General features: G+C 40.2%; 1 protein-coding gene across 1 annotated transcript; it reads left to right on the top strand.

Moving 5' to 3' along the window:
• Positions 1 to 267: 267 nt before the first annotated feature.
• Positions 268 to 27,760, top strand: LOC119652931 (cytochrome b5-related protein-like). Its single transcript, XM_038057321.1, has 5 exons — positions 268 to 529; positions 26,280 to 26,406; positions 26,469 to 26,675; positions 26,728 to 27,110; positions 27,180 to 27,760. The coding sequence occupies exons 1-5, from the start codon at positions 456 to 458 to the stop codon at positions 27,682 to 27,684; spliced, it is 1,296 nt and encodes a 431-aa protein (XP_037913249.1). The 5' UTR covers positions 268 to 455; the 3' UTR covers positions 27,685 to 27,760.

The raw sequence follows: 27,760 nt of genomic DNA, 5'->3' as shown, positions 1-27,760 counted from the left end.
TAGCTCCGAATTATTTTTTACTGAAACTTTCACTTAATTCAACCTGCATCACCCATATTAATTCCCATCTTAAAAGAAAACATCTGACGCTACTGATCACCCTATCAGTTGATACTATTTGTAACAGATTTACATAAACAAAGAAGGGGATATATGGATCCACAACTGTAAATGTAAATATATATAATTTATTCTGTGGAAGGGATTTGCAGATTTTCGTTATCAGTATTCATAAAATTTCATTCACCAACTACTGATTGAGTTAGTTCTTTCGGGTATTCGGTCGAGTCAACTAGTTCTCCTGGGAGGCGTCCCTCTGAATAAAGTAGGAACTGTCAGTGAAATCTGGACCAGAAACGAATCGCATCCTTAGAAGTTCGGCTTCTCGTGAAGAAAGTTCTTGTCCTAAGTGAATGAATATTCTCCAACGGTCGGTGTATTATTAAGAGCCCAAAATGACTTGGAAAAGTTCACAAATTTCAAATAAATTCCCCACTTACCGTAACAGTGCTTTTATTACAACCCACAGGTAAGCGTAAAGGATGTTATTGGTATTAAAATATGACCAATGTGTATTAAACCCTGATCTTCCGGTGCAAAAGCATAGAACTCTAGCCACTAAGCCATTCGGACCCTAAATAATATTTTAGTTAGACCACTACGCACGATATTTAGTGGTGTCATATCTATAGTATGAAGGGTCTGCTGAGGCAGGCCATGAGTCTTTAACATCCTAGTTTAATCCTCTAATATTTCCTCGCTTATTTGGCAATATGGAGAATAACTTTACTGCGATCGGCTTCAATGATCGAATGAGCCGTTTCTGGTTCTCTAGTCATGATTTGGTTGATTTGGTGCAACCCATTAACTCCAAAGGATGAGCTTCACTTCCTGAATACCTTTAATCTCAATGTTAATAGTTTTGTTGGCCCATTTTCTTTCTTTCTCCAAAAGAAAGCGAATACCGGAAGTTGAGCTTTTTTTAGAAAAAAACTAGCGCTATCAAGTGGTCACAATTAAAGATCAGCCTTACACGAGGGTACATTCAAGTTCAGTCAAGGCAAAGTGAAATGTGTAGTAGGTGTTTTTTTGACTTTAGTAAAACGTTGTCCTCCATTTGCTTCTTTCAGTAGATGAAACATGTGACAATCGCGTGGTGGCAAATTAGAACTATTACATCAATGGCCGAATAAACTTTCAAATTTTCTCAAATCGTTAACGAGAAAAACCAGGCCTGACAAGAGGGGATCCCGTCCAGGTCCGGAATTTTCCCGAAGGCCGGGAATAAAAAATCCAATATAAAGAAAGGATAATTGGGGAACTCGCATAATTTTCCCTGACCCAATTTTTCCGCCTAATTTCCACTTCAGGCCCGGATTTTCCCCCAACGACCCAGAGAAGAACCATTTCGTGGATAGGAGACTTTCACCATAATAGTAGTGATGTCGTGTTCTTTGGAAAAATTAATAAGTGTTTTAAATAAGTTAAATCCTTTGAAATTGCTATGGGCCATCGAAAGGACCCACCCTGCCCACAGGCGAACTTTAAATTCGATTGGAACTGCCTTATCTTTTTTTCTCCACTCTCAGGCGTGTAATGGTGTACCAGTGTCACAAGTCATGTTCGCGAGTAACGGATGAGCAGCTTTTGATAAGCCTCCAGACGCCACTGTTTAAACTGTTTAGTAAAAGCCGCACCCAATTTCGATTTGCTAAATGCGTTCCAATTGAATTATGAAGTTAAAACGATGAAAAAAGGGAGCATACGGTTCCCGAAATACGGTATTTGTTTTAGCCAAACACAGAAGATACTCGTCTTATTCTTTTGTGAATATTGATTAAAATTACTCCGTTTTCCAATTGTGATGAGTAAAGATAAAAGCACTTTTCGTTTTTGGCTAAAATATGTTTTTATTCGAAAAGTATGGTTTTCGGGAACTAATTATTCTCTTTTTCAATACACTGAAGCTAAGAGCAAAAATACTTCTTATACATATTTTTCCTAAACTTTTTAGACTCGACTGCAGATTCTTTTGGGAAAATTCTTCTTATCCTCCACCCCCCCCCCCGCCGCCCTTAATTTTTACATTTTTACTCTTACATCTAATGGCTCTCCAATGGCACCTCCAGATCAAATCAGCTTTTTCACAGACAATTGGAAGCACTCACGATAGTAAATCTGAAAAAAATCTTTCCAACCTTTCTAAACTAAATGGTTTGCTTCTACCGCTAGTACTTGGCGATAAGCTTTACCTCCTCCCACTAGAAGGAATCAACTGCCGCGCCTTTTCATGCAGAAAGTCATTAGTCAATCAAAAAGTATTTTCCTCCCTCTGTTTCGTTATCAGCATGAGCAACCTAGCACCTCGCGTGCCCCCAAATATACTATTATAGTAGATCGCCTGATGCAGGCGATGCGGAAGAATGGAATTGATAATAAAATCATCCAAGATTTTTTTAGTAACTACATAATTTGAAAGAAATTTCAGAAGTAATTATATTTGATTCTATTGATGAAAGAGGCTCAAATGAAAGTCAAAAGCTGAACCCGAGAAGTTTTGTGGTTCTCTCATGTAAACAAATTTAAATGCATGACTGTTCATTTGTATGTGGTTAAAAATTTTATGGTGCACTATTTTTTTAAAATATATTTTCAACAAATTTATACTGAAGAATAATATAGTTAAAATAGTATTTTTACAGCGAAAGTTTGAGTGCTACACAATCAAAAAAGATACAAAGGAATAACATCAAAAATAGTTATTTCAGTTGTAATACTAGTCCCTCTCTCTTTATTATACCTATTTCTAGCGACCGAATTTATTTTACAGATAAGTAAAGAAGTTCAAATAATATATTTCTATTTGGTGCCCCATCTAAATACTAACCACTAACAGCAACACTTAACTTCGTCAATTGCCGAAGGGCACCTACTTTTTTTAGCCACTTCTCATATTCAAATTAATATGTTTTTTGGCATGACGTATTTATCAACGCAATGTAACATTATGTCATGTGTATATCTTCTCGATAATTTTTTCACTGCCCAACCAATGTTGCTATCACTTTTGAGTAAACAAAATTAACTTATTTTTTTTTCAGCAATTTTTAATCCAGGCATTATCCTATATCGAGTGCAAAAATCATATACATACATCCCAAGACTATATGTTAAATGGTTCAAAAATAACATAATCATATGATACGTTCCAGTGAAAGATAAAACATTACTAATAATTTCAGAGCAAGACTAAAATATATTTCATTGAACTTGAATAATGGATAATCAATTGAAAATCAAAATGGCATGTCAGATATTATAGCACACTAGTTGTGTCTCTGTGTGTGTATGTATGAGATGAGGTATTGGCAAAGCCTCTGAATACTCAGACTCTAGCGGTCAATTGGCCTCAATTTCCCCGTCTAGTGGAATATCCCGGATTCGTTTACGAGTCGCAGGATTTCCGTTAGTGATGCTGCTGCTGCAGCACATCAGCACCAAAAATCTGATGTCTGATTCGTCCATAGGCGGGGATGTTCCCTAGATCGGATTCTACAGTCCTGAAAAATGTTTGAAGTAATCAAAGGACTGCTCAATGCCTCCCCTTCAACCGTTCGTCGGTCACCCAGGTTACTGCCCTTATGATCGTACACACTTCAATCTTAAAAATCGTTGCAAATTATCAAAAGAGAAAAGCCCACTTATCTTTTTTACTCGAAATGTAGACCGCTGCTACAGAACCCTGTTCTGCTTTTGAGCCATCGGTGTAAAAGACGCATTGCAAAAACTGGATTTAGTTCTCTTCCAATGCTCTGTGCCCCTCCGGCCCATTATTGCCCCATTTATCTAATGGAATTAGTCTATGAGCTGCTCTCCTTGCAGTGTCCTGAATAAACAAATCCAAAGACTGCAAAATGAATAATGCATTTAGAGCTGCGCCGGATGTTGTGCTCATGGCGCACAGTTTTTTGTAGTGTGACTAGTTTACAGCGAAAACTCTTTTATTTTACATTAACCCAACACTACGGATGCATAAGCGAACATCGGTCTACTGATAGCAACGTATATTCACTGTACTACGTGAAACCCAAGTCCTAATTTCGAGGCAAAGGTCCACTTACATAGCGCATGAGCTGTAAGAGCTCATTCCATCTTTACATCTACATGTTTGTTCCATAAAATCTTCATGTCTAGAATGACTCCCAGAAATTTCCCTTTTCCGGAGAACTGAAGGGTTGTACCCCTCATCAATGGCTTTCATTTTCCTTTTTTTTTGTGAATAATACCATTGTGGTTTTATTTGGATTTACTGAAACTCCATGCCTGAGACACCAACTGTCAATCAAATCAACGGCGCGTTATTTATTTTAAGACACCCTTCCGAGATCTCAACCAGCAACTAGCACAGCCTCGTCAACCCCATAAGCTTCAACGAAAGAAAGAATTAGCAGGTTTTGCAGTAGTGAATCGATCAACACACTCCACAGAAGTAGCGTGCCTCCATTATGACAGCAATCTTTGAAAGAGAAGAGTGAAGAGAAGACTCACAGGACTTTCCACGCTGGTATGCGTGTTGGTTTCAACACGTTCGTTTAGTGGGTACGACCTTAGCGCCGTTTCACGAATGTGACACAACCAGTTCCTCCAAACATTTCAGCGAAAATGATGTTGAGTTGATTTGTCTGAATTTCCTGAGATATGAATCATCATCTTTCTCGAGCTAAGATATGAATACTACCTTAAACTTCTGCGAGGTAGGCAAAATATTCTAGAAAAATATTTCTTTGAAATATCTGTAAGTGCTTTATACCCTCCTCTAGCATTGCTGGATAGATGCCATCCATGCCAAGTGCTTTGAAGTATTCCTAGGATAGTATAGCAGGTCTCACCTTTTTATCGATAACAACCTTTCACAGTGTCCCAATTGACCTTGCAAAACTTTCATACCGAACAATTTGTAGAAACTGCCAATTCTCTCCCTCCCACTTCTTACACCGGTTCTCCCAGATATTGTGCTTCCAAGAGAGTCTTTATTGATTAAACTCTGAAGTTCGTGAAAAATCCATTCGGTTTTTTAAAAGAGTCCAGCTCATCCCCTTTAAGGACACTGCACAGCTTGAAAGTCTACCTTTCTCCTTACAGTTCCTGACAATATGCTTTTAAAGAGACTAGCTTCCTACGTTTTACAAGCCTCTTGCTCGCGCACTGGTTACTTGGTTAATTTTCAAATCGCTCTCTTGAATAATTAAACGATCTATCACAAACGATCTATTTTAATCGGGAACACAGCATTTTTAGTGAATAGATGCTCAGAAAAACATTTTTAAGGTCTATTTCTTATTTGTTTCTTTTCATTATAATTTTGAAACATTGCACTCAAATATTTTGTCTGAGGATGTGAATTTGTCCTAAGATCTCACTAAAAGGAACTGACTCCTAGACTTTAGTGCGTATATTTTTCATTTTGGGCATGCATTTCTTAATACTTGAAAATTGTTAACGATCTAGTCCAGTATATAGGCTTTCGACCACGCTCCTTCCAGAACAATGGTGAAACTGCGTCTGTCTGAAAAGTCACGTTATAACACCAAAATTAGATTAACAACTTATAAAATATAGAGAAAAAGACACTCCACCTAAACACTATTATGTGTCCCCCCTTAGGATGATTCTAATATAATTTTCTTGTATGATAATTTACAACTACGAATGATATATGTGATATATGTAGAACTCCGAACGATGAGGAGGGAAAAAGCGGTATAGTCTGAAGGGTCGTCTAACAATAATCTATTCTAGCTAATAATAGATACCTTTCCCTTTGAGTTAGCGATTGAAAATTCACTCAAAGCATTCCCTTTTTATTATAAGGGCAACTAAGAAAGATTGAAATTTGTTTGTTAGGAACCGACAAATCTCGAATATTATATATGTTTCAGACTACCTTGCTTCAGAGATGGACGGACTTATCAACTAGAAGTTCTTGCTTTCATCAAGTATTTATAATCGGATCCTGCAATCCGAAACTTTTCATCAATGAAGGTATCGAGTTGCCTCGAATGCTCGCTTATTCCAGCTTCAGCAGTAATTCGAGCAATACGTGCTGGACATTCTGACATTCACTCCTCTCCTTGTACGGCACTTTATTAATGTACTCTGGGAAACTTCCCAGGATTAAGCGTGAATCTGATGTTGGATTAATGTATCCGCAAGACGAGAGATCATACCCTGGAAACCGGTATCAGACAGAATATTGACTGCAAGATTCCAATAGTTGAGTTTTACACGCCAATGCAGACTTATTAATAACGACTATGAAGAGAAGTCTGTGGCTTTCCGCAATTTCCATCGCTTCATTATTCGTGGCACATTGTCCAAATGCAGAACTTGTTATAGTATCGGCTGGGTTTCAAATGACCTGAAATGTACATCTAATAAAATTTACCACATCGTGGTCAATAGTAGATTTAGAAACTCTCTTCTGAATGTACACTACATGGGCCAGGGGTAAAATAAGCTTCCTGACGGGGCGACATCTTCAATATTTCGTCGGAGAACATTGGGTCGCTATCAAAAGTGTTGGTTCCTCTAACGCCACTCAAGTTAATGGGCACTTCTTGAAAAGGAGCTAAAACATCTGGTTGACTGGAAACATGGAAGCGAATCGAAGAATATAAGGAACTGAAGGCTACTATTACCACTGACAGTTGGGAAAGAATGTGACGCTTTTGAACTTTTGTATTGTAGCATGTGCCGGGACAAAAACAAGTTTATTGTTTATTGTTAGTCAAGAAGGCAAAAAACACCGCAAAAATAATGGTTTCAATTACAGTAACATATAACGCAGAACGTGATTACAAGACTCTTGATGGTCTGTTCAAGGATTTTAACGGTAGACTCTCCGTTCATGATGGAAAGTACCCTAAAGGGTGATAAGGGCTCTTGAACTTTCAATCTTTTGACATCCACTGAAATCTCGCCTCCATCAGATGAAGTGATAAACCATTGTAACTTGCTTCTACCATTTATCCGTAAAACGTGGGAATCCGGGATCTTTCCCAGGGAATGGAAGAAGGGGATGATCTTTGAAATTTCAGAAAAGGGCACCGCCTTGAGTGCAATACTTGGAGAGGCATTTATGTAATTATGGTAAAACGCATCAAAGAATTTGAAATAATGAAATTGACAATAGTTGTTGGCACTGATTAAGGAAACAAGTAGTTCCCAAAATATCGGTATTTACAAGGCCAATAAATTAACATTTGCGAATAGGATAAACAAGTTTTTATTATTTCAAATAATTTAATCGCTAGAAATACGGCGTAATTATCCTCAGGGAATCACAGAACTTCTCTTGGCTGGTTTCCGCTTTGAATCAACCAGCATTGCGTACATCAATATTCTGTAGATCATTGTGCTACGACGTGGATTGTTCAGATAGTTGCCTCATTAGATTTTGATCAGTTTCCAGGAAGCTCTCGACAGCGTCAACAGGAAGTGTATATTATGATATTCCAAACGATTAATAAATGAAGTGAAGACCTATTCTACCTTTCCTAGTTCTGCTTAGGCTGCTGTTTCCTGCTAGTCAGAGTAGAAAAAGGAACCATGTTGGTTTTCTACATCGGCAGCTGTGTTTTAGAAATATGTTTTTTAATTTTCTAAGTTTTCAACTAGTTTGTTTAAATTATTATTATTCTGTTAAGGGAAAGTCGCACCGCGTCCTTGAAGAACTATTGTGCCCCTTTTACTGGTTATAGTGTACCTGATTATAGTATCTCAAACAGGCCTGTAACCGTTAGGAACTTTAGTATGTTCCCCACTTCCAGGAGTTTCAGCTTTGCATCTGGTATTAAGTGTTCTCCCAGATGTATCGACCCACTTTGCACAAGTGCCGGACACTGTCCCAGGACGTGCGTAGAGGTTTCGTCCTCCTCCTCACAGAACCTGCAGGCAATGTCCGTAGATATCCCTAGCTTCCCTAGGTGGTAGTTCAGCCGACAATGACCAGTGAGAATTCCCACTATGATTCGAGGGTTCTTTTTGGTGAGGTTTAAGCAATCCTTTGTGCGCATGGGTTCGTATCCCCCAATAAGCACCCTGGACTGCTCCATCCCTGGTAGGCCCGCCCAATATAGTTCCCTCAACCGTTTCACTTCGTTTCTTAGATTCATAGCCATGAAACCGTTTCCGATTCCACAGAAGAGTTCTGGCCCGTGTAAAGGCATCTCTGCTCCCTTCTTGGCTAGTTCATCCGCTGCCTCATTGCCTTCCAGCCCAACATGGCCTGGAACCCAAAGTATCCAGACCTTGTTGGACGAGCCGAGTGTATTCAGTCTCTCAAGGCATTCCCATACCAGTTTAGAGTTCACCTGGTTGGACCTAAGTGCCTTGATCGCTGCTTGGCTATCGGTGAGAATAGCTATGTTCTGCCCCCTGTAGTTCCTTTGCAGATGGATGTTTGATTGTTTAAATTATTAAATTCCTTCATTTTAAGCCTTTCCTTACATCTCCTCAGTTGTTCCATCGAGCTAATACTCTACCTGTTTTTCAATGCGGTACTAAGGATGTACTTATTTCCCTAGTTGGAGTCCTCTTTGCTTAGTGGGACCATGTGGTATGCCCTCGGTAAATCATGGAATTGAAATAGTGGATTGGACGGTTTTTCCTCCTCGTTAGTTTTATTTTACTGCTCATATAACGATATTTCGAGAACCATTTGTTTCCTTCTTGAGTGCTACACATCTGTCCATAATTTGTTTTTATAATAATTTCTAATTATACTAAGTTATTGTTATATCCTTATGAAAGGAGGAGAGGAGAGGAGAGCCTTTTATTTTGGAAATAATTGAGCCGGGGAGGGGGGAGAGTATCTACTGATATATAAACTCTCACTGATGACAAGTTGGTTTTACCACCTGAAGATCGTTGATGCTTATTTGGATGACCAGATGCCACTATATGTTTTGCCGTCCTAGTTATGTGGCTTTTCAAGAATCCTTAATAGCCACTTCTGCTTTCTTCCAATCTCCTTAAATTTGGTGAATATCAGCCTTTTTGTTTATCCGATATACACTTTCGGACATTCTGCGTAAGCAATTTTATAACTGGCGCTATTCACATCTACAATTTACCAGACCATTCCTCTGGAAGAACTTTGATTTCGGCTGGTATATTCTATTTGGTTCTGTCAGTTATATCTCGAAACGTCGTGACAGGTCTGGAAAGGTGACACTTGCTCTTTTTAGTGGGGTTGATGTCGATTGTTGACTATATAGCGTAGGGTGGTTGCTCCTTTCTAATCTTCGTGCTCTTTCCCAAGCATTGTTTCGATAGTGGTGCTGTTGTATCCATTCTTCCTTGTAGTGTCCATGATATACTGTTTCTCTCGAGGTCTTCAGCTGCGAGTGGAATTATTAGGAGACGGTGGATTATCGTCCGATAGGCTGCCATTTTATGCTGGTAACTATAGAATGAAGTGGTCGGGATTGTATAGTGGGTTTCCAGTAAATATAAAAAAAAACTTTGTTATATCGTTTGATTAAAATCTTCAAGAAAAGTAACTGGTGGTTAACTTCTACCTCATGAGTGAATTCTATTTTGAGGTGTAGTGTGTTTATCTTATTCAACATATTATTGGTGCTTGCCTCTAGGATAAGGCTCTTTATGTCATCCACGTGCCTCAGCCATATATTTGGAAGCAATCCATTCTGCGCTATGCTCGTTACTACTCCCGAGGTTGGCTTAAAATATTTTTCCCTGAATGTGAAATAGTTCTCACGTGTTCAAAAGGGAACTAACCTTATTACTATATTGTTTTACTTTGGTCCTCCATTCTAACGATGATTCAAACTATAGTAGTCACTCCTCAAATTTCAGTATCGACCTCTTAGGGAATAATGCTTTACCGGCAAATGAGACTAGGCGGCCATCCCCGCTCTTTTCAATCCTTCGATCACTGTGACCACTGTGAATTTTTTACTGATTGCTTTTCATCGGTAGAGCCCAGTTTCTGGCATTACTTACTTTTGATATTTCGTGTCGAATTTCTTCCTTTCCTTCATTGCCAATGAATTTAATGGTTCCTTCCACATCTACTCTAATGATTTCAACTGGCACGTCTGCCTTTATGACGTAATTCCTTCCCTTGTTGTAACAGAATATACCAGATAAAATATCAGCTTTTCGGTAGAAAGTGAAATGAGGTGAGCGGCATTTATAAAATCGCTTCCCATTATGTTTCAACAACAAAAGGTTATATCGTATTGTTAACTTTACTTGAGTAAACATCTTTTTCTTTTCCTTCAGCCCTTGTCCCGTTCACAAGCGAGGTCGGCTCGTCGTGATCAGTTTCGCCATTCAGCTCTATCGAATGCCTGATCTGGGTGCAATCTCGAGGCTTTTAAATCCCCATCTAGCGTATCAAGCCACCGTTGTTTAGGTCTGCCTTTTGGTCGTTTACCATCGACTTCGATGTTCAGACCAATCTTGGCAAGTGAATTCTCGTTTGCACGAATTGCGCGACCATACCATGGAACCCGCCTCTCTCCCAACTTTTCCACGATGGGTGCAACCCCATAACGATCGCGGATATCCTCATTTCGGATGTGATCAAAATGTGCGACGCCACTAGTCCAACGTCACATCTTCGTCTCCATTACAGCAAGACACCGTTCATTGTCTTTTATGGTCGGCCAACACTCAGAACCATAGAGAGCGACTGGACGGACGACATTGCGGTAAATTTTAGATTTGAGACGTTCGTTGATACGTCGGTCACAAAGGACACCAGTTGTGGAACGCCACTTCATCCAGGTTGCGTTAATGCGTGAAGCAATTTCATAACGCAGTTCTCCATTGGCTGATAGCGTTGACCCGAGGTATTTAAATCGCTCAGTTCTGGGCAGATCACTGCCGCTGACAGTGATTGTGGCTGTTTCATGGTGATCGGTCGTCAAAAATTCAGTCTTGTTTAAATTCAATCTGAGACCGTGTTGCATGAGGCGATCATTCCATTTTTGAACAAGTTGCTCGAGATCATTTTTGCTATCAGATGCTAGGAAAACATCATCTGCATAAAGCATTGTGTAGGGCGCTGGACGTTGGATATTCCGTGTAACGGTGTCCATAACAAGAACAAAGAGGAGTGGTAAGAGGGCGCTTCCTTGATGAACACCAACAGAGACACGAAGCGGTTCTGGTACACCCGCCATACTTCGAACTTTACTTTTCGGATCGTGCTAGAGCAATTGAACCCAGCGCACGAGCTCTTCTTATTTGAGTAAACATCACAACGAAATATAGTTCAAGCCCTTGTTTACTTTTTGGTACCTATTGTACGTTCAGCCCAAATCATCTTTTTTCAACCATTATTACAGTTGCTCTTTTTTCCAACCAATATTAACACTTCTAAGCAGTAGTGATTGAGTCCTTTCATTTGATACCCCACATGACCTCATTCACCCTCCCTTCGCAGGTATAAGGTACTCAAAGACCACCCCCCCTACAACCGAATACAAGCTCGTATATTTCAAAAACCACGTATTTTCATCAAATATCGTAGCAATACTTGGCGGAACCACATAGGCAGGCAAGCAAATAATTTGACATTAAATCAATTTTCTTACATAAAACATTTCATTTCATTCGTTTTCGGATTCAGCGATAAGCTCTCTTGTAAATTTTATTACAGCCTGAGTGGCTTTTACATAAGCTGAGAAGTAATAATCATTATCACTGAAAGTTTAATGATCTGTTACAGAAAGCAGTTAAGATTGTTTCTAGTGGTGGTAAAAACAAAAATTATCAACGATTCGAATGCACATGGGAAGCACATGACTAATCTCAAAAAAAAAGTCGGAATAAATAAATTTTTACAGAAAGTATCAACAAGAAACCGAGAGAACAGATGTTAATTCCTATTCATAAGATTGGGACACTAAAGATTTTTCGAATTTTCTTTTAAATAAAAAGGTTTCTACTTTTTATTTTTTGATTTTTTTTAAAAAGGGAGAGTAATCGCAAATGCTTAAAAGAAGGTATTACCATATCGTCTATCTCTTCGTGATACCGGGTGGTACTAATAATTAATAAGTGAACAAAATGCACTCGATCAGGTACATGGGTTGAGATGCAATACCATATCATGGTAGTTGATGAATACTTTATAATCTTTGGAAGCTATTTTTCTTATATGACATTGCTCCACCACCCCCCCCCCCCCCGCCCGCGATAGCGTAGGCCAGGACGCCACATAACTTTTAGGGATATCGAATTGGTGGACCTCGGCGCAAAACCGGGATGTCTGGAGTTCCTTATTAAGGCAGGCCTAGACCGGATACCAGTTGTTGAGCCGTTGATGATGATGATGATGACATTGCTCTAGTAGCACCCTCCTAACGAATTGACAAACCTTTATTACTGCTTGAAGCCTGCACTCGTTACTTAATTCCATCTGAATAAAATGAAATTTCATTGCTTTATCTGTTTTGGCCATCTATCTCTGTGGATAACAGAGCTGCCATTAGTAAACATAAAAGCTGGATAGCTACTTGCACCCTTAACAGCTACCTGGGATACAAAAATTATCATAATTCCAAGCTGGCGGATCAAAATCAATGGACTCAAAAGAAATAAGGATACTTGGCATCTAGTAACATTAAGTGGCATCAAAGTCCCCCAGACTAACAAGGTAAAGTTTGAATGAATAAGCGCTTAATCTTCGCTTCGTTTTTAAAATCATTTTTATTTACATGCATCTCATTAGTTATATAATATTCATAATCTGACAAAGCAGCTGTTAATCCCCGTGCAAGCACACAAACATTTCCTTTCAAAGATCCTTATTTTCTCCATCTGACTAGCACTCAAGTTAAACCAAATAGGACACCCATAGGTGAATACTATTCTAACCAGAATATGAGGGATGCGCTCAGAACCATCCCCGTTCGCGACAATGTAGAAATCTCTCCAACTCCTTTTCAAGTCCCTACGCCACGGAATTTTGAAACAGAATTGTTTCACACTTTTGCGCGTTGATTGTCATCCGCCAGCTGTTCGTGAAGAACTTAATGTCATTGAACATCTTCTGAAGTTCAACCTGCACCTCAACTACCTTCTTATGTGCCACCAACGAAGGCAACCAACGACCTTTTCGGAGATTAATTAAACTCAAACCAGTTAAGTAATTCGCCGGCAAATACTGCAAAAAGTATCATATAAGCGCAGTCACTGTTCCTTACTGCAATCCATTCAACACATGAAATTCTCTATTAGTATTGAGATTCTCATCTGTGATGACAAACCATTTGCCGTATAGCATGCCACACTTTAGGACTACGAGGTTATTGGGAAACTCGTCCTTCAAATGCCTGAAGATCAGGCCATCCAACTAGCCGGTATCAAAGATCTTCTCCATGTCTATAAGACAAGCGCCTGCGCACTCACCATTGTTAATCCGCTAGCTAACATCAGACGTTAACAACTACGTTATTGCATATATTGTCAAATGTCCAGATCGAAATCCGAATTGTGCATTCGACAATAATTCCTCCCTTTCGATATGCTCACTCAACGCTTCCAATACCAAAACCAGAAACACCTTGCTGGTGTTAGGCAGCAAACTGATTGGGCGGTAGCTCTTAGAACTGGATGAATCCTTCCCTCTCTTTAAGATCGGTAACGCCCGAGGGCTTTCTTCCATTGTCCAGGAAAGAAGGAATTGTTCAATTAATTATTGAATAGGATGCAATACTTCCAAATGGCAATGCCTGGTAAATGGGAATGCCGTTCGTTGGGAATGCCATCTATACCGGATGATCTTTTATTGTTCACCCGTCTAAATATAGAGGCTGATTACGCACAGGAGACAAAGTAATCAAGCAGATTATCACTCGGTATGAGATCAGCCTACATCGCAGGACTGAACTGGAGAACTGTAGTGCCATTTAGGCTGCTTTTCAAATTATCAACTCTCGTTCCACGATTTCCGAAAGTCGCGTTGGTTCTAAATCTGTTCTTGGCCGATGTACCGACTCAAAGCGCTCTCCTATAAGCTCGAGTTTGAGAGCATCAGTAGTTCCACTATTCTACGCATTCTTAGTGTATGATTTGAACTCAACCAATATGTAATAGATAGATAGATTTTGTTGAAGCGAGTGAGCAGAATGCCTTTCACTTTTTTGAACCGTTTAATGACTGCAGTTGCATACCCTTCCATATTATTCCGAGGTTTAATCTTCGGAATAACTTGTTGAATTGTATCCAGCGGCAAGTTCTCCAACTCAAAAAGATACGGAAGTATTTCGTCGTTGCTCAAGTTTATGTCACCTGGCGCAATTGTACTATCATTTTCACTATCAAAAGGTGGGCATTCCCTTCGATATCCCCGAACAAACCTCTCTTGGAATTTATTTCAATCTGCTTGTTTAAAGTTCAGCCTGTGAACGCTGCTGTCCACCGTCCGCAAAACAGAACCCCCATACGAATAGGGTTATGGCCGCTATCGTAAAGAAGAGTCTGTACTTTCCCTTGAGTATTTCTAAAATTAAAGTTGAGACGCGCGTCAGCAATACACAAAGGCAGATAGGAATTTTCCTGGGCCAGTTTGGACTATCTAATCTATATAACTCACATTTATACTATATCTGGTATTGCTCTATCCAAGATTTGAGGAATACCTTCTCGGATTATTTGTGGTGTTTAGACACGAGAATACTTAGTATTCAAGCCGCCGGCTATAATATAATAATTATGCAGCCTGTTCAGTTCGAGTATCATAAACAGAGAATGGAATTCCTCCTTGAACTTAGCTCGATTATTTCCCCAAACTGACAGAATGTATAAATTCCCTCCTCTAGGCAGTGAAAACAGAATACAAGAGACTTCCATACATTCAAAGGTTTCAAATGCCTATTAATATACCTGAAACAATAATAACGACCCACAAGTCTTCCGGTACCACCTCCCTCAACACAATGTTGTATATTTTATTACAGTCGCTGTATGTTATTCGGTAAATCCCCCTTTTTTGCTCCGCTGCCACAGGATCCTTGACGCTTCCCAGTAAGTTCCGCAAGGTGGACGATCGACTCCAGTTGGTACTTTCTTACCCAATTCCTAATGTTGTTAAATAGGTGGGAATACGGGATACTTATTCGTCTGGTGGTTACCACCTTCTGCTGCGAAAATAGTGTTGTATAGGCATGCCTATTGTGTTGCTTGACTTTCCTTCCAATCAATTTTTCAATAGTCTGAGGATCATACCCATTCTTAATAGCGGTGTCAATAATATACTGTCGTTCCTTATTAAAACCGTATTCTGAAAGAGTGTATGTAATCAGTCGGTGAACCATGAAATTATAGGCAGCCATTTTTTTGGGAAACTGTGTGGTGTGAAGTTGCTGGTATCGTTCTCTGCGTTCTAGTGTAAACTCGATTTTATGATGAACCTTGTTTATAGAGAAGATGACCATCTCTATATCGTCTCTTCTAACAATCTCAAATACGTCGTCTACATCATACCTAAACCATACTTTGGGCATTATTCCCCTCGATTCAATTTCTTCTCCAATTGATGACATAAACCCTTCAGTGAGTCACGGCGAGAGGGGGTTCACCATCGTTACTCCTGAAGTAGTTTTGTAGAATCTATCCCAATGTAAAATAGTTTTCGTTCATGCAGAGCCTGACAAGGTTTGCATAAATACGAACTTTTCTTCTCCATTCCGGGCTAGATCCAAACTGGCTCAGCCATCTCTCGAGTTCGAAAATTGACTCTTTCACTGGCGTATTGGGAAACAATGCCTTCACATCGAACGACACCATCACCTCGTCATCACATATCCTCTCAATGCGTAGCAGCTTCTGTATTAATTCGTGGGAGTTAGCAACTGAGTACTTACTATTCGTCATCCCAAGGGTCTGGCATTCATTATTCAACCACTTGGTGATGTTGTACGTCGGTGAGTTCGAGTACGCAATGATTTCTCGCATCTCATCCCCTTCCTTGTGGATTTTCGGTTGACATCTGATTCTTGGAAGCGCATGGTTAAGCATTCGGAGTCGCCCAATATTCGGGAATACCACACCAGCTTCCTTCAACGCTCGATCGACCCTTTTGATAGATTCGGGCAGCGGGTTATTCCTCAATTCGAAGAAGTTTCTACTCTCCAGTTTCCGAAAAACAGCCTGGTCATACTTAGCTTTTTCCATAACGACGACTTTGTTCCCCTTGTCCGCCTTGAGAAAGTATAGCGGTTTATCACAAAGTTCACGTATTGTTTTTATATCTCTTTTTACAAAAAATTACAATTTTTTGCACTTCAAGGGTTAGTAAAACTTTCAAAAAAAACGCATTGAAAAATATTGCACACTTTTCTTACAGTAAAAAAACGCATTGAAAAACCGCCGTCACATGGGAACACTTCCTTAACTGTCTGCCCTTTCCTTTCCTTACAACTGGATCTATGATAATTGGAAAATGGGGGCGAGGGTTAGGCTCGCACTTTTTAGGGAAAGATTCACCACTACATCGATCAACTAAATAAGACATTTTGGGATACCCCCTTCGATGAGCGATCCCTGGGGAACCAATCCAATTATACAATGGGCACAACATCAACCTAGCTATAAAAACGTGATGAGAGTCATTACGTCAGAAAGTGGCTCCAAAGAAAAGCCTTCTGGCTAGAAAATTTTGAAGACCACAACTTTAAGGGTGAGCAAAAAGCCCGAGATAAACTAGTTATCTTATAAGGAACCAGTAGATCCCGAAAAACCTATATTGGCTGTTACAAAAAAAGAATTGGAACTAAAAATTTAGGGGATGGGTATTAGTATATGGATTGTTAAAACAATGCTGGTTTCAAGCGGGTGAGGCTATTCCACATTGACATTTCCGGACTAGTAATCTTTGAACCTTTCTAAGTCTCTGGCAGACGTTGCATCAATATCTATAAGGTCCTTTTTACATTTGGTTTCATCCCTTAACATCCCTTGCATTCAAATCTTTATACCGTTCTTCTATCCTACGCAACCCTAAAATGAACAAACTCTTCAGACAACTTACACAGTAATTTTACTATTTTTCGAATATTGCACAAAATTAACTAGACAATAAGTGCCCATTACATGCCATAAATCACAAAAGATTGTTTTAGTTCGAAACAATAATCTTTTACTTCGTTTCTTTTAGAAACGACCTACTCAACTTATTATATTGTATTTCTTTACGAAAAAACATATATATGAAATCACCAGAACGATACCATGAATGAGCTCCATTGTTCAGCTTCTCGCAATGACAGTGGATTTACTTTAAATTATTGTCAATGGCCTCAAAGCTTTGTGTACATAGCGTGAAATGACAATGACATATCACCATGGAAATGTAACTATTTAACAATCGTGAACTTGCATTGAAAAACCGCGAACATAAAGGAGAAAACTAAAATCGGTACTTAATTAAATGCTTGCATATAAGTATATGCTCGTAGTTGGTTGGGACCTAAAAACTAAACTGCGACTCTTTTATTGTCCTTTGAAAAAATACTGCCGTCATATAGGGATCTCCTATGAGGAATGTAGGCTAAATTGGCTTCTAAGGTAAAAACAATGTATCCTAACAAAACCCAAATACCAAAGGGACCTGCCAGTGGAAGATTATTCGCTGAGAAGATACAATCAAAAGAGTCAATGGCAATAACAACTTACAAGGGGATTTCAAAACACCCCTTATCCCTGCTTATCGTAAAAGGCGACTAAAAAGGAGTGAAATTTATGTGCTAACAACCTGCAAATTTTGAAAATATACTATTACCGAAAAGTCAATAACGCTTCGGATAGGGATTGGCCACATGCCGAAGACCTTTTATATAAAAAACGGCTCATGATTAGTACTGGAATATACGCACTCCTCAAGAACAATATCGAGGGGCCCGGAAAACTCGCTTTCTCCAACTTCAGAGAAAATTACGATACGATATAAGCTGGACATTCTCGACCTAAATGAAATAAGATGGTGGAACTCTGGGGAGTGCTCCTCTCTCACTTGCGGCATGTACTTTTGTACTCTAAAAAGTTAAGTGGTAGCAGACACGAATCCGGTATCGGGTTATTTTTGACGACCACAGCAAGTCGCGCGCTCTTCACCTTGGGAGCCGATTTCTGACAGGATACTGATTGCGAAATTCCCATCCAGGTTAAGGAGCGTTACAATTGTGCAATGCCCAACGGAGATTCCAAATATGCTTTCTACCAAAAATGACATGCTGGTCAGGAAAGGCAATATTGTGCTCTTGATGGATGATCTAAACGCTATGGTGGGCTCTGACAACACCTTGTTCGGACATGTGATGGGAAACACATCTTTGCGACCGTAACAATAATGGTGGGAGATTTAAGGATTTCAGCAATTTACATTACCTCGTCATTGGTGGCTCATTTTTCGAACACACAGCTTGCCATAAGATGAGTTAGGTTTCAACCAACACCATACGAGCAGACCGATTGACCATTTTGCGATCTGCAGCAAATTTAGAAGTTATCTCCTGGATGTGTGTAACCACCACCACTAATGGCCGCTTATGTTCGCTTGCGTTTTGGGTCTGCCACATATTTAAAACAAAAATTTATATCATAAAATAATAATTAATTTAAAAAAAAAAGTACCATTGTTTTAATAATTTAGTTTTAAGGGGGTGAAAAAGCTATTCTACACTGAGTAACCCTCCTGAGATCATCGACGAGCCTTGGGCCGCCATTAAAAATGCTCTTTTCTCGGACGCTACGCATGTCATCGGCCACGTCCTGAAGGGGCAGCGTAAGATCTGGCTGACTGCGGAATCATGAACGCTGATCATTGAATGGAAGGAATTAAAAGCCCTATCGATCGCTGATTCTGATGGTAGACATGACGCGTTTGAACTCCGATACCGTGCAGAATCCCAGGAAGTTCAACTTAGTGTGCGTCGAGATAAAACGAAATTTGTTATTGCACTAGAAGTGGAAGATGCCGCAAAACGCAATGATTTCAGAAGTCTATACCGCATCTTGACGGAACTTGCATGTGATCGCAAACGCTTGCAATCAATAATTCTGTGAAGGATGTTAAGGTTAACGAACAGCTGAAGAGGTGGAACTACTTCAACACGGTTTTTAACCCTATCACTTTCGGTGGAGTTCCTCCTCTTATGGATGAAATGGCTAGTCATCATAACATGTGGATATGGACTGTTCCTCCAAACAGGAAATCATGCACATCAATGCACTCAAACGCATTAGAGCCGCTGGACTCGAAGGTCTCCCCAGGCATTTACCAATCGTTGCACCTTCAGTTTCTGGAGATATGCTAACATATACCCACTCGTACGGAAATCCTGGGTATCGGATACATTTCCCAGAAAGAGTGGAAGATGTGGAAGTGAATGATCGTTAAGATTCCAAAGGAGGTATCTGCGTTCTCCCTACCATTTCTTGGAGATTGAAGAGCCATCTTCACCAAAAACCGACAGTAAGGACTTGGTACGAACAGCGTACGTCCGTTTCCGACAGCTAGAGCGACGATTAAAGGATAATCCCACCGTGTATAAACAGTACCATGATTTCATGGAGGAGTATTTGGCGCTCCACCACAGAGAGAATACCCGAACAGTTAATAGAAACTACCAATTGCTATTATCTACCTCATCATGAAATGATCAAAGATAGCAGCTCAACTACCAAACTTCGCGTGGTTTTTAATGCATCTTAGAGGACAAATGAAGAAAAATCCTTGAACGATGTGCTATATCCTGGACCTCAGATTCAAAACAGCATTGTACAGCTTATCATGCGTTGGCGCAGACACAGATACGTAATCTCTACAAACATCGCTAAAATGTACCGACAAATCAGGGTACATGAAGCTGACAGGGACTTCCAACCCATTTTGTGGAGGCGCTACCCGAACGAACCTATTCAACATGTTAGACTTACCACCGTTACATATGGAATAACGTGCTCTCCATTCTTAGCCATCAGGACTCTGCAAAACGCTACAGATGATGAACAGGTCGCCCATCCCGAAGCTGTAGAAATTATAAAACGAGATTTCTACATTAACAACCTGTTCCTTGGAGCAGATGATCTTGAGGAGTTGTTACATCTGCAGGCAGAGTTGTTCTGAGTCTAGCAGATTTTCACTTGTGACAGTGGACAGCTAATCACCAAGGGCTCCTTAATGCAATACCACCTGAAGATCGTGAGATGCAACAACCGCTGAATATCGCATTGGCTGAGGAAGTTCGAACACTGAGAATTCAATGGCAACCAACACAAGATGAATTCTCATTTAAAGTGCAGCCTACTGAGAAACGAATCAGTACAAAACGTTCAGTTTTGTCAGACGTGTCCGGATAGCTGAGTGGCAAGGCTGTCGTACGGAAGGACGCGGTTCAAACCTCACTGGTGGCAGTGGAATTTGTATCGTGATTTGACGTCGGATACCAGTCGACTCAGCTGTGAATGAGTACCTGAGTCAAATCAGGGTAATAATCTCGGGCAATGCTGACCACATTGCCTTCTATAGAGTATCCTGTAGTGGATCAAGGCCCTGATCCAACATGGATTGTTGCGCCAACGATTATTATTATTATTTGTCAGACGTAACCAGGTTATACGATCCATTAGGTTGGCTGCAGCCTTGCATCATCACGGGAAAGATAACTATACAAAAACTTTGGTTGCTCCAATTGAAATGGGATGATGAAATACCTCTAAGTGCGATTCGAAAGTGGATTCTGACTCAAAACCAACTACTATCAGATTGCATGGATTCTGCGATGCATAGCTAAAATAACCTTGGAGCACATCAAGGAAAGCTTGATTGACAGAAAGCAGGCTACGGAACATTTTGGAACAGCGCACCGAGTTTGTAGCTCTTCCCTTCAGTTGCCCTTCATCGATTTCGAGAAAACCTTCGATAGCGTGAACAGTGAGGGTATCCAGCGTACTCCACGCACGAGAATTCCGGGGAAACTAATCGCTATTTTCAAAGTTACATATGTAGCGCAAAATGTCACGTGATGTATCGAGATAAAATCTCAAAGGAATTTAAGGATCGAAGCGGAGTTTGCCACAGTTGCCAGATTGTTCCTTCTTTTTATGGGTAACGTTCTTAATGCTGCCTTGTCAAGAGATCATAGAGGATTTTAATGGACTTTAACTCTTTTTTCAACACCTTGACTAGGCTGATGACATTTGCTTGCTCTCTCACTAGACCGGGGGCCTTGGCCAAATGACTCAGGATATGGAAAGAGACAAATAGAGTCGGACTAAAGATAAATATCGTTTGTCCGGATGACCCAAGTGGTTAGAGCGCTGAGCTGTCGTAGCGGAAGGTCGCGATTCAAATCTTAGTGGTGACAGAGGGATTTGGTATTGTGATTGAATATCGGATACCAGTCGACTCAACTGTGAATGAGTACCTGAGTCGAGCGCAACGCTGACAACATTGCCTCCTACAGTGTATTCTATGTAGTGTGTACCATTACAATCTTGAATGAAGTGCCCTAGCACACTTCAAGGTCATTATCTAATATGTATTGTTGCACCAAAGATTATTATTACTAAAGGTAAATACCAACCAAACTAAGAATCTCAGTCTTTTTATCATATTTGTTTATTATATTGGTTCTCATTTAGGAACCACAAGGACACAAGTCAAGGAATCCGCCATGCTATAACTTTCAGTGGAATGGTACAGTCACTTACTTACCCACTGGGGCGATTAATTCTCAGAAGGAATCCGTTCCTATACATTAAGTGCGGTCAACATAGTAAACTGTATGAGGAGGAAGTAGTTTTCGACTTTCCTTAGCTCTGCAGCCTTCTTTCAGAGGAGGGTCACCTCGTACAGGTTGTGGTGCATCCCTGTCATTTACTTCATTAGCATTGAACAACATAATGGTTTAGCGATTACAAAATTCCATCTCATGATGGTTAATAAAATGCAGGGTGCGGCAGCATAACTTCCTTTTTTCAAAACTCAATAAAAACTATTGTATGCATCGGAAAATATTTATTTATTTTTTATAATGTAGGTACATGTCTAAAGTTTTTATTTACATTGTTTTGAAGATCAAATCTGTTAGGTGACGTCCTCCATTCTCCATACATTGCGTAAACCGATTTCTGGCGTTTGTCATGACTCTTGTTAGCATAGCAGGTGTTATGTTGGCAATTTCTTCTTGGATGTTGGTCTTCAAATCTTGTAGGGTTCTTGGACGGTTGACATAAACACGGGATTTCAAAAAACCCCATAGAAAAAATCACAAAGGGACAGATCGGGAGAGCGTGCCGGCCATTCCAAATCGCCTCTAATTGAGATAAGGCGCTCTGGAAAGTGTTCCCTCAAAACAGCCATCGATGCTCTTGAAATGTGTGCTGTTGCACCGTCTTGTTGGAGCTAAGTGTCCCCCAAATCCAAATTTTCTAGCCGTGGGAAAAAAAATCTGTAGCATGTTTACATACCGGTCCGAATTCACTGTCACTGTAACCTCATTTTCCTCAAAAAACCAGGGACCAATAATTCCAGCTGAGGAAATTGCACACCACACTGTGACTTTGGGTGAATGCAAAGGCTTTTGATGCCCAGTAGCGCATGTTTTGTTTGTTAACCGACCCACACAACTGAAAATGGGCTTCATCGCTAAAAAAAACAATAGCACCCTCGGAAACGACATCAAGAAGAAGCTCACACGCGTTCATCCGAGAATTGAAGTCACGTTCTGAAAGTTCCTGCACTATCGCCATCTTATAGGGATGAAAATGAAGATCATTACGAAGAATTCTTCTCACAGAACGATCGGATAGTCCAAGGGCAGATGCGTGTTTGCGCGCAGAACGCCGTGGCGATCGCAACATTGACGCTCTCACTGCTTCAATGTTGTCAGGTGATCTAACGGGCCGAGGGACTCCAGTTCTTCCTTTTGTCGCACTTGCAGTTTGTCTGAATGTAGTGACCCATGTAACAATTGATTTGCGGTCTGGGACGGGAGCCAACGGGGCTAAATTAAAGCGATTCCGAAATACACGCTGTGTTGCAATAACCGAACATCCGCTTGAAAAGTAAACTTCAACGGCAAAGGCACGCTCCTCACTATTCCAACGCATGATGGCGACTGGACCGTGTCGGGACAAAACTTTACAGTATCCCCTCTTGAACGAGACCAATAGCGCTCCGCTATGACATCAACTGACTGAGTGGCGCGCATTTTAAAAAAGGAAGTTATGATGCCGCACCCTGTAGATCAAGCAAATGATTTTGAATTCAAGTTTGAATGACGAAGGATACTTTTGCTGGAAAGTTCTCTATTTAAAGTGGGGTGGAAGGTCACCAGATGGTGATTAAGCTACGTAATTCGTTGGTCACTTACTCCATAAATTTTGAGAATCCATTTCAATTTTAAATGTTCAAAGGAGAGCGTAGACGCACAATGTGTAGGTAAATAATTAAATGAGAGCAGCTAAATGGTTTTAGTTTGGAATAATGACATATTCGCTATTGAGGACAATTTCAGTCGAGACAGTGATAATTCTAATTTCATACTTCCAACTGGAACTATAAATTTTTCAAGGTATGCTTTCCTTAGCTGGTTTTGGTTGTTCCTTGCGAGCTCTTTCTTTCTCCTCTAGCCTGTAATAAAAGACCCTAATGGTTATTACCATGTTTTTATGAAAGCCAGGGTGGGGACTTTAACCCACTAAAACGATCTCTAGTCACCCGCTAAACCCCACCGAAGTATCTGGAGACATTACATCGTAGGACGTGTTAAAGCCTTACCAGCTTACTCCCACGGTGCGACTTTTTCGTAAGCACTCTAACGTTCAAAGGTCCTCTTGTATACAACTTATGTTGCCACTAACTACATTCCATACTTCCTGGGATTCGAGCATTTGCGAAGTGATTGTCTTCACGACTCGCCAAGAAAAGTTCAAGCTTTTCCCTCTCATTTGCAAATTTTGGATACACGAGGAGTACGTGCTCCGGGTCCTCGTATTCGTTTGGACATTCAGGACACAAAGAACAGAAGGAAGAATCGTCATGTCCAAAACGATGTAAATACCTACGGTATCCAGTCAGAAACTGAGTTAAGTGATAGTGGACGTCACAATCCAAAGCTAGATGCTTGAAATGAGCCTGTACGTTCACCTAACGTTCCTACCACGCCCTGATCAGCCAAAATATCAATCGGCACCATTCCTGCAACTACGAAAGCTGCTTCATCTGACGTTGTTTCGAATGCACTAGCGATTCTTAACGCGGTCAGACGATTTACTGAAGATAATTTTCTCCTATTCGCCTAAACATTAAAGGCTTTTGTACAAACTGGTGCTGCGTACAGTAAAATGGATCAACACACTCTGACCAGCAAAAGCCTCTTCAGTGGTTTGGGTCCTCTCATATTTGGCATTATGCCAGTTAACGCAGCTAGATCTTTCCCAGCTTTCTCGCCCGCGTAGTTCAAATGATGAAATTCTTGGACTCTATTGCATGCGCTTCCACACGAAATCGTAGAATCTTTTTTAGGTTGCGACTGCCGACTAATAAAGCCTCAGTTTTGTATTCCGCCAACACTAATCCATGTGATACCAATCAATCCTTGATCAGTCTAACAGATGTCTCACATGCCGAAACAATATCCTCCAGGTGCTTGTCTACTGTATCGATTGCGATGTTGTCTATAGCCAATAAGGGTAACTTGTCGCGGGAGTTTGTTGTGCAGTATATAGTCATACATCATGCTCCAGAGTAGTGGGCCCAGTACCGACTCTTGAGGCACTCCGCTGCTTACTAAATATTCAACTGGACCTACGTCGGTGTCACGGAAAAATCCTTGACAATTAGCTGAATATACGTGGGCACATTCAGCTGGCTTAAGGATCTTACTATATGCTGCCATTGTGCTAAGTTGAAAGCATACTTCACACCGAAGGTGATGATAGCAGTGTACTTTTTGGTATCGCCCTGCCACCTTATACCTGCAATTGCTTCCTCTGAGAATTTGGCCACTGCGTTGATAGCATTCACTTATTGATCGACCAGCACGAAAACCGTATGGTTGTGTGGACATGCCTTCTGCTTCCTCTACAATTGGGAGCAGTCTGTTGCATTTCAACAATTTTCCAATACTGTCCAGCAAACAAATGGAACGGTACGGCGATGGCTCACCAGGTGGTTTACCACTCTTTGGTAGCAGCACCAGCATTTGCTTTTTCCACTGAGTCGGGAAGATTCCCTCTCCGGTCCTATTTTTATCGCTGCCTTCCAAGCCACACTCAATATACCGTCCAGCCCGTCTGTCTATCTGTCTGTCACACCCATCTCCCTAGAAACGACTATACCGATTAACACGCAATTTGGTGAAAAAGCGTAAAATTTTTTTTCATCGAATGTAGTCATGAGCGGTATCAAATGAAAGGTCTCGATTAGTACTTCACGAGATATTAGTTTTGACATTGATTGCAAAGGGGAAGCTTGCGGGGGTCCGAAAGGGGTCAATTATTTCAAGGACCCGTTCTCAGAAACTACCTAATCGAAAAATCTGTAAAAAAAATCATAGTGGTCTATGATCAAAATACTTCCCGTTGCAATATCTGCTCAAATAAAGTTAATAATCGTTGGCGCAACAATCCATATTGCATGACAGCCTTGAAGTGTATTAGAGTACTTCATTCAAGACCGTAAGAATACACTATAGTACAGGCAATGTAGTCAGCATTGCGGTCGCCCAAGATTATTACTTTGATTCAGGTACTCATTGACACCTGAGCCTACTGACATCCAATCATGAAAAAAAATCCTTCTGCCAGCAGTGAGATTTGAACCGCAATCCTCCCCTACGCCAGCAGCGCTCTAACGACTTATACAATCTGGACACAAAGTCAGTATATTTTGAAAATTTACTATGAATATGGAACCCTATAGGCTATACATAAGTGAAACCAGCTGTAGTTGAACATTTTTACATAAAAAATCAACAAAACCTCTCATTGCTGAAGCGCCGAGCCTCCGGTTTGTGACTTGTTTGGTATTGGTAGAAATCTTAGAATTAAATAGCTTTTCCTGAATGGATCCTGGTCACGGATTATCTGCTGCGTTCCTCTTCTCTGAAAAATTGCTCATTAAAACTTGACAATGTATATTACTGCATTTTTGAAATTTACTAGGAATAAATTGATTGAAATCTCTTATAATAAAGATAATAATTTACAATAAAACTATTGTCCTGTACTTTTAGCTGGCTCGAGGGTAAACGCAAAGATGATAATGCCGAAGGACTCTGGCGCGTCTACGACTCAATTTATGATCTGACTGACTTTATAAACAGGCATCCAGGTGGTCCCGACTGGTTGCGACTCACCAAGGTATTATTTAAACAATTTACGCTATCTATAGATCTTTGAATAAAAATGTAATCATTTTAAAGGGCACTGATATAACTGAACTCTTCGAGGCCCACCATTTGACAAATGCACCAGAAAGAATGCTTGCCAAATATAAAGTTCGAGATGCTAAAGAACCTAGAAATATCACGTTATCTCTCGAAGAGGATGGTTTCTATAGAACTCTGAAATCACGAGTCAAAGAGCAGCTGAAGACTATTGATTGTAAGAAATACAGCACCAGATCAGATGTAAGAAACTGAAGTATTCATTTCTTAAACAATTAATTTAATTAATTTACAGCTCATTCACTCATCGATTCTTGCTCTATCGTTTATCTTTTCAATGGCAAGTAGCCTTTACGGAAGCAAACTCCTAGCAATAGTTGCCGGTCTCTTTGTTAATTGGACTGTGATAATTGCACATAATTACTTCCACCGCAAGGATAATTGGCGGATGTATACCTTCAATCTTACCTTGATGAACTACAAGGACTGGCGAATCTCCCATGTTTTGTCACATCATATGTTTCCAAATTCGTATCACGACTTAGAGTTATCCACGTTGGAACCATTTTTCTGTTGGGTTCCAAATCCTTATATTAAGAATTTTATACAGCGCTATATATCGTGGATTTATTTTCCTTTCGTATACTCAGTCATGACTATTATGCAATATATTAAGAGGTAAACGAACCCTTCTTACTTTATAATATCTATGATGTCGAATATGTCTAAATGAATCTCGATTTTCAGGACTATCTACAGCATCGCAAAAGGGGTAAATATTATTGAACTAGATGACCTCCTACCCTTTACGATACCACTGGCAATGTACGTGGCCAACAGTAGCTGTGTCTTCAAAATCCTGCAGTTATGGCTAATTACCTTACTTAGTGCCGGTTTCTCATTCGGCATAATCGGCCTTAACGCCGCCCATCATCATCCTGAAATCGTTCACGAAGGAGATACAATGAGAAACAACCGAGACTGGGGACTATATCAAATCGATACAATTATTGATAGAGGCGATCTGAAAGGATCACAGCTTTTGGTTTTAACTCATTTTGGTGATCACACCTTGCATCATTTGTTCCCAACTTTGGACCATGGAATTTTGCCTCATCTTTACCCAGTTTTGTATCAGACGATAGAGGATTATGAAGGAGAAATGAGAGAGTGTAGTTGGTTACATCATATTATTGGACAACTAAAGCAATTGGCAAGAATTACACCGAATCCTAATCCTCCCAAAAAATGAGGTGATGTTCGTTTCAAAAGTTAAGTGTAGATATTGATAAATTTGAAATAAAACAGATAAAATTTTATAAAAACGA

Source organism: Hermetia illucens, chromosome 3, assembly GCF_905115235.1.
Source record: "Hermetia illucens chromosome 3, iHerIll2.2.curated.20191125, whole genome shotgun sequence".
Lineage (NCBI taxonomy): Eukaryota > Metazoa > Arthropoda > Insecta > Diptera > Stratiomyidae > Hermetia > Hermetia illucens.
Note: the sequence above shows the minus strand (reverse complement) of the source record. Positions and strands in the feature narration are given on the sequence as shown.

What these genes read in the sequence shown, in the direction of transcription:
- LOC119652931 (XM_038057321.1), top strand. Translation starts at nt 456, where the DNA reads ATGACTTGGAAAAGTTCACAAATTTCAAATAAATTCCCCACTTACCGT. An exon ending in ACTGGTTGCGACTCACCAAG is followed by an intron (nt 26,407 to 26,468) that starts GTATTATTTAAA and finishes ATCATTTTAAAG; the next exon opens with GGCACTGATATAACTGAACT. An exon ending in ATTATGCAATATATTAAGAG is followed by an intron (nt 27,111 to 27,179) that starts GTAAACGAACCC and finishes CTCGATTTTCAG; the next exon opens with GACTATCTACAGCATCGCAA.